Genomic DNA, 8,054 nt, shown 5'->3' on the forward strand with positions numbered 1-8,054 from the left:
CAAACCCCAAGAAAAAAAATATTAGTATGCCTTCCTTCTTATTGTTGTTTATTTTTTTTTTCTTTTGACCGACACCCAAAAGAGAGTAATAATGGCACTACCTTTTCTTCCAATTTGACTAGCAAAAAGTAGGAATTAATTCCTTCTCGGAAAACATGCCAAACAGCTACCAAAAAAACACCACCAAAATCAAACGAAAAAAGACTCCACGACACGGCGATTCGAACCACAACCGAAAAACCAAAACCTTGTTTCGTCTCAGTGCACCCGTGTATGTTTACGAACTTTGGCTCTGATGCCACTTGTTAGGTATTAAACAGAGTCGGTACAAAGCGGAAACACAAACACACACGCACAAACGAAAGCAATAAATAAGAGACACGGGATTTTACGTGGTTCGGTCAAGGCGACTAACGTTCACGGGCTACAACTAGGGTATTTTTATTAAGCATGGTACAAAGATTACAATACATGACTATGGTATATATAGAGAACAATTACGCTAAATGACTTAGGGACCAAAACGTCAAATGGGCTTTCCTCCATAGTTAAACGGGCCGCCCTGTTATCTTCTAATCGTCAACCAACGAACCCGGCCCAAAGGCCTTCACTTATCCTAACAGTTTGTGTAATTTTTCTTCCGTTTATTTCGAATGTATTGTAGTATGAGATATATTGAATAAGATTGTTAATTTGTTTTGTGAATGGTTGACTTACAGTATTACTCACAAGAGGATTGATAAACTAACGATAACGAGTACCGTGTTTCAAAATGTCGCTAACGCGACATATTGCAGGTTTCCTACTGGTGTGTCTATATATATCCAAACTAGTAGTACTATGTTATCATGGGTTTAGATGAGAGATCTGTCAGGTTTTTTATTTTTTATTTTTTATGTTATTTTGTTGTTGAAGTCGATTAAGAAGATGATGTTAGCATTTTTTTTGTTACGAGTTGATGTAGATGGGTACCGTTAAAACGCAACATTCATGTGTGAAAGGCAGAAATGAACAGAATAACGCAAAAGGCGCTTAGTAGAAGAAGTATACAAGTTTCGGCTATTAGTTGTGCCGGATGACCACATTTTTGTTGAGTGTTTGGTGACTGTGGATATATCGAACCTCGTGTGCAACTTGTGCAAAGTACCTCCGTTCATGGTCAACTTGGTTAGAGGTTTGTTAGAGCTCGTTGACCAAGTGGGCTTGGAGGTAAAGACAAAAGTGGGATATTTATCCTTGCTTGTTGGCTATGATGCACGGAAACGCTAGTTAGGCTTGAATCCCCGTCCCGAGGACGGAAATGCCGTCGAAACGCGTCGGAAACGTCTCCTAAACGAATCCGGTTAATGGGGACGGGTCCAAAACCGTTTTGGGGACGTTTCCATTAGATCCATATGGCGCTACATGGTAGTTGGCAACCAAATAGCAATCCACTGTAGTGAATTTCGGCGACGAATTCATTTTATGCCGGAAAACCAAGAAGAAAAAGGAAGAAGAAGATAATAGCGGCTGGAAGTTTAAGTTTTTAGGTTTCAGGTTTATATAAGTTTAGTTTTTTAAACTTTTAACCCCTTTATCTTTTAATTGTTTGCATCTAGTCCCTAAAACTTTTAAACTTTTATATAAAAAGATGTTTTTTTTTTCAATCTAGTCTCTCTAGGTTTGTATATTTCATTTGTAACCTTAGGTTTTAAAGTAACGTATTTAATTCTTAAACAATATATATCTATTTTGGAATTTGTTTAATATATATTTATTTTTTAATATTTTTTTATTCCCGTACCCTTGCCGTACCCGTATCTTGGATTTTTGATTTTTGTCGTTTCCCGTACCCATAACGTCCCCGTATCCTGGTCCCGTGCTACTTAGCTTGTTGGAGGATTTAGAAGCGATGAATGAGAAGATCTTTCAAGCCAAAGAGGTAGAGATTGAGGATATCAAAGGTAACATAAAGTCGATGAGGTTTTTGTGGTTCAAAAATACAATCAACTATAAAAGAATTTCAAGGTCGAATAGGTGTTTTTTTTTCAATTTCATGTGTGATGTTGTTGCCTCCTTTTTTTGGGTGGTGGCTTTTGCCTGTTTGCTTCGTTTATAAAATTTGCAGGAAACAAAAAAGGAACTATGTTATTAATATAAACTAGCTAGTTTAATGAATTTTAAAAATATATATATACGTTGTCGTTAATTTAAATGATTAAAGCTAATATATGATGTAGTACTGGTATCTTTAAATAGCAGATATGCTACGTCATGTCTTCTGAAAACTAATATTTTCAACATCATCTGCATGCTAACAAGAGTACTTGTACAAGCTCGCAACAATTGTATGAACTCTTTTGGGACGGCAGCATTTTTATTAATACAGCCACATTAGGAAAATGCTATGAGCTAACTTACAACAACATCCTGTTTATATTGTAGGCCATACTTAGACATCAACAAAGCATGATCACTGGCCATATCAAAGGTACAAAAACTTAAATAATAACCAATATCTTAATACCTCATTGACAAGGATGATACAAATGGGAATCAACCTTTTAAAAAATGAAAGAAAGAAAAACTAATACAGAAGAAAGGGAATACATCATGGAACCAAAGGGAACACTTCCTGGCGTTTCGCTTCCGGTTCCAAATGTACAAGAACTTGTGAAAAAACTGCTCCTGACAGTTCCAGCTAGGTATATTCGCCCCAATCAAGACTCTCCCGTCATATCATCCTTGCCATCTTTAAGGCCTCAAATACCGGTCATTGATATGGCTCGCTTATTGTCACAAGATTCGGTGCATCATTTGGAAGTCGAAAAGCTTCATCTTGCTTGTAGAGACTGGGGCTTCTTTCAGGTATGATATATTATATATGTTTCTCATATACTAATTAAGACATGCGTTTCAAGAAGCTTATTTAGTTATAATTGAAAATCACAGTTGATAAATCATGAGGTGAGTTACTCATTACTGGATAAACTAAAGGAACAAACACAAGAATTCTTTAAGTTGCCATTAGAGGAAAAACGAAAGTACGGACAGAAGCCGGGAGATCTTGAAGGATTTGGACAAGCTTTTGTCGTTTCAGAGGAGCAAAAGTTAGACTGGTCAGACATGTTTAGCGTTGTGACACTCCCTTCTAGCCTTCGAAAGCCACACTTGTTACCAAACCTATCTCACCCATTCAGGTGAGTTCCTTCTCTCTAAATACGTGAAAATTATTTTGTAATACTAATTTTTTGTAGAACGTTTAAAACAAATTTCAATAATTTAAATTTGTATATGTGGTCTAAGTAGCAACTTTGCTCTCCAATTTCTAAAATGACGAGGACGGTCTAACATCATTCCTATCATTTTCTCTATCTTTAAATCTAAAATTACACTTAAACACTACATATTCTCTCCACTTTTTAATTAAATAATATTTTCTTACACTTTTATCATTACTTTTTCTCTCCCATTCAATCACAACCATTTTCAACAAATATTAAAAAAATTATAGAATGTGAACAATAGCTTTTCCAAATTACAGAAAATCAATGCATTTATCTCTCCTCTACACATAACACCCTAAACTACTCTTTATATTATAGAAGCACCCCTCACTGAATTCAATGTACAGGATGTGAATGCTTTAAACACTTTGTTTTTGTTTAATAATATTGCCTAAAATGGATGGCAGTCAGCTTTTACATTTAAATTTTAAAATATACCCATGTATCTGAGTTGATTGTAGTTAATATCCCCCACTTGCGGTATAGTGGTAAGAGGCTTGGGTTCTCTAGTGAAGACTCAAGTTCGAATACAAATTGTGTCACTTTTGGGTGGATATTGGCAATAAAGGATTTGAGCTAGGCCTTTTGCAAAGGTTGTCAGTTCGAACCCTGGGCCCACCTGGGTTTTCTTCCCACCGTATGTTAGGCCAGAGAGTTCTGCTCTTGTGGTGCCACAACGACTGTCAAGTGGCAGTCGGCGGTATGTTTTCCCGAGGGAACGCCCAAACCAAACTCTGAAGCCAGCATGGGCCCGGTTAAGACAGCATAGTATGGACAGAGTGGGGCATCTAGGCTCTCAAAATTTGAAAAGTGTAGTAGCCTAAATACAAAAAATCGTCGTTCTAAAAAAAATCTGTAGTTTAATTATACTTTGACCATGTTGTGTTTGACTTTCAGTTTGTGTTAATCAAGCCTATTTAACAAACATAATTCTAACATTAATTGATTAACTAGCAAAACACTTACAAGTTTGACTCTCAGTTTGATCACTTATTTTGACTTTCAGTTTGGTGTGTTTGACCACTATATATTGACCACATTAACTAATATAATACCTATTTAAGTAATTTTAGATAGCTATTGTACAGTTATTTCTAAGTTTTCGAAGTCTACTTTTAAGTTATAAGGCTGTCTAAATACGCTACAATTAAAATGATGTTAGAATGGCAGTTTATTTAAACCTGATTAACTAACCTATAACTACAGTGATCAAAGTAAGGCTGAGGGGTGTGGGGGGCTCTAATGGGGGCGCGAGTGGGGGCTCCAGCCAATAATATTATGACGTGTGGCAGAGAGAGAAACTTGATAAGGGGGTGTTGGAGCCCCCGTTGGAGCCCCTGGCCCTGGTGTGGAGGGGCTCCAGCAGGGGCTCCAGCGGATTTTTTTTTATTTTTTTATAAATATATTCAAAAAACGTATTATTAAAAAAACTCATAAATTATTAAAAAAAACATACATTAAAAAAAAAAGTTTGGAAGATGGGTTGATTTTGGGTTTGGGTACCAATTTCCATCCATTTTTTTAAAAAAAAGTTTGGAAGATGGGTTAATTTTGGGTTTTTTTTTTGAAGTTGTGGTAATTGTTTTATGTGAAATGGGTTATATATAGGAAGAAAATTTTTTTTTTTTATTAAATAAGAGCCCAACGGCTCATTTTAAATGTCCAACGGCTAGATCACACTTTCCCATGTCTCCTTACGCCCATCCTCACCCGCTAACAGGCTTGCGCCTGCTTTGTTTTTCGTGCTCGCGCCCCGATAGCGCCCCTCTCGCGCCCCGGTGGTGTGGTGCTAGCGCCTGGGGGCGCGAGCGGAGGGCTCTAGCGCCCCCGTTGAAGCCCCACACCCCTCAGCCTAACATGTAAGTAATTATAAAAATGATAAGAATAAATTGAGTGATCAACATAATACCATCAATTCTAATAAAGCATGCCTAAAATTTAATGTACCTTTCATAAGTGATATTTTGACCTATTTTTGACTTTCATGAACTAACTATGCACAAACTTTGATCAAGCCTAGTGTTTTCTTTCTATCTTTACTGCAACATACAACACAAAGCATACACATAACTATACCTTATTAAATGTGAATATTGTATGCATGACCACTGCCGCATGGTTCAAGCTGCCGCATCCTGCAGATGTCAAGGTCTTGGATGGCAACAATCGAAGATAAGTGTCGCAACTAGCAAAACCATGCTGATCACAGATTCACAAACTACAATTAACTCCAAATATTCCATTTATCTAAAATTAAATAAAAATAACTTCTTATATGTGGGACTCATCACAACTCTTACACCCTTCAACTTTCAACTTTGTTTTTAATATTGTTTTGTTTTTTACTCAATCATATTATTTCACGTGTTTATTTTTATTCTATTACAACTTCTAAGAGCATTCCTAACTCATTCTTTAAAATTATGTGAGGAGGGTTTGTAAATTATAGGGTGGGGTTGTGAGTGTAAATTATAGGGTGGAGAAAGAAAAGATAGTGATTTTTTGTAAATTTAGAGAAAATGTAGTGATTTTTTTGTAAATTATAAGGTAGAGAGAGAAAACTGTAATGAAAAATGTATAAAAAAATATTATTTAATTAAACAGTAGAGAGATATTTAGTTTTTTTAATGTAATTATATGATATATATGAATATAAGGATAGGAAACGGAATGAGAATGCTCTAAAATATGATATTTGTGTTGCAACTTGCTTATTTTTATTTACATTTTGTTATAAGTTTCGTTAAAATGGAGTTGTACATCAACAAGCCGTTAAATTTTTTTTTTTTATTATTATTTCCTTTTTAAATGACCTTTTTACCATTTGAAGTTAGTTATTCTTCTCTATAATAGCATTTTACGTTTCTGTCTAACTTTTGTTATTTCACATTATAGTGTGCCTTAACGTGACTTAACAAGTCGCATCCCACATGTACAGTTCAACATGTTTACGCTTGGCCTTTTGTTTTGTTTAGCAACCCGCCGCAACACTGTTATAATTATACCTTTACGAACCCAACACAATATGCGGTACCTAAAACTAGTTATAGCATTTAAAAATTCACCAAACTAGTTTATCTATATACCTTTTAATTTGACATTGCTACAAATTGACTTTTTGAGGAAAAAAAAAACATTGCCACAAAATGGATTAAACAATCAAACTTCATTGTTCATATATTTTTGAATTTCAGAATAGTGAGAGAAACGGTATCAAGTATATTATATCGTTTTTTTTTATTCTTATATTTGTTTAAATTATAATTATTTACTAAACATGCTGTATAAAGAGATGATTCAACAAATAATTCTGTTTACAAACATTTATTATAAAACTGTAACTAAAGGCATCTTTCTTTAGAAATGCAAAATGTTTTCATATTAAATTAATTAATGCTAGTACGTATATTTTTATAACTAACACAGAGAGGCCATAGAAGAATACTCAAAAGAAGTTGAGAAGGTTGCCTTAAAAACTCTAATGTTCATGGGAAAAGCACTAAAGATGGAGGACGAAGAGATGAAAGTATTGTTCTCTGATGGACTTCAAGCGATTAGGATGAACTACTATCCACCATGTCCACAACCTGAACAAGTCATCGGCTTTACCCCTCACGCCGATGGTAGTGGGATCACTTTTGTTCTTCAAGTGGATCAAGTAGAAGGTCTTCAAATAAAAAAAGATGGCGAATGGATCCCGGTTATACCGATTCCCAACGCATTCATTGTTAATATCGGTGACGTCATACAGGTAACTTAGTTTTCTTCTATAAATTATTATTGTTTTTTACACATCCCCTAAAATCTAATACCCATTATGTGTAACTCGAACCCACACTATTTTAATATGTATAAACATTAGATGCCAGTTAGTATTGTTTGATATGTTAGATACTTAGATTTGAAAAATGACATATTGTTCACTTTCAGATCGTATCCAATGATGAGTATAAAAGCATTGAGCATCGAGCAGTCGTGAATGCAGAGAAAGAAAGGATATCCATCGCCACATTCATCAGCCCGAATTTGGGTATGGAGATAGGACCGGCGCTAAGCCTTGTTACTCCTGAGACACCAGCAAGATTTACAAGGATAGGTTTTGGTGATTTCTTGAAAAAATACATGTCTCGGGAACTTAAAAGCAAAAGTAACATCGAGCAATACTATATATAATGCTCATCTAACAATATTGTGTAACATATTATGGTGCTACTAGTACTGTATTGAAAATGTATTGTGCTTACAGAAATTGTCACGTTTAGTATTGCCTGCAACATTATCTATTCATACTATTTAATCATCGAATGCCTGTTCAACAAGGAGTTTAATAGTTCACCTTTTAATGATATTTTGATCCAAAAAAAATTTTGTGGGTAGCGTATTGTATTTGTATCAAATTTGGGCTATGTGCTATCACTGAATACGGTCTCCGAATTCTTCCACTGTTGAAGTCGCCTGAGCCTGTTATGGTTTAGACGAATGGTACAACGAATTTTTTGTTTTTTTTATTTAAAAGAGGAAATAAATTAAAAAGATAATTTTGTACAATAAAAGATAAAAATTATATACTAATATTAGGGAAAAAAACCCAAACTTATATAAATTATATAGATTTTATAAAAAAAACCCCAAGTTTTATAAAACAATAACCCAAACATTATAAATTATAATAAAATCCAATTCAAAATAGGAAAACAAAAATTTACCCAGTCTAATACCCTTCCTAACAAGGCCTACTAAATATTAGGTTAGAAAAAACCCTCTTTCTTCTTTATATATTTTCTTCTC

At 34.6% G+C, this 8,054-nt stretch overlaps 1 protein-coding gene across 1 annotated transcript; it reads left to right on the forward strand.

Annotated features, from left to right (window-relative positions):
* The first annotated feature begins 2,564 nt into the window (after window positions 1–2,564).
* LOC143573137 (oxoglutarate-dependent flavonoid 7-O-demethylase 1-like) lies at window positions 2,565–7,462 on the forward strand. The gene is made up of 4 exons (XM_077058096.1): window positions 2,565–2,847; window positions 2,932–3,179; window positions 6,693–7,017; window positions 7,197–7,462. Exons 1-4 carry the CDS (start codon window positions 2,593–2,595, stop codon window positions 7,437–7,439), a joined length of 1,071 nt encoding a protein of 356 aa, XP_076914211.1. The 5' UTR covers window positions 2,565–2,592; the 3' UTR covers window positions 7,440–7,462.
* Window positions 7,463–8,054: the final 592 nt, after the last annotated feature.

The sequence above is a fragment of the Bidens hawaiensis genome, unplaced genomic scaffold (assembly GCF_021521415.1).
Source record: "Bidens hawaiensis isolate Kalapana, Puna unplaced genomic scaffold, B.hawaiensis_p1.1 tig00026214_1, whole genome shotgun sequence".
In the NCBI taxonomy this organism is placed as follows: domain Eukaryota; kingdom Viridiplantae; phylum Streptophyta; class Magnoliopsida; order Asterales; family Asteraceae; genus Bidens; species Bidens hawaiensis.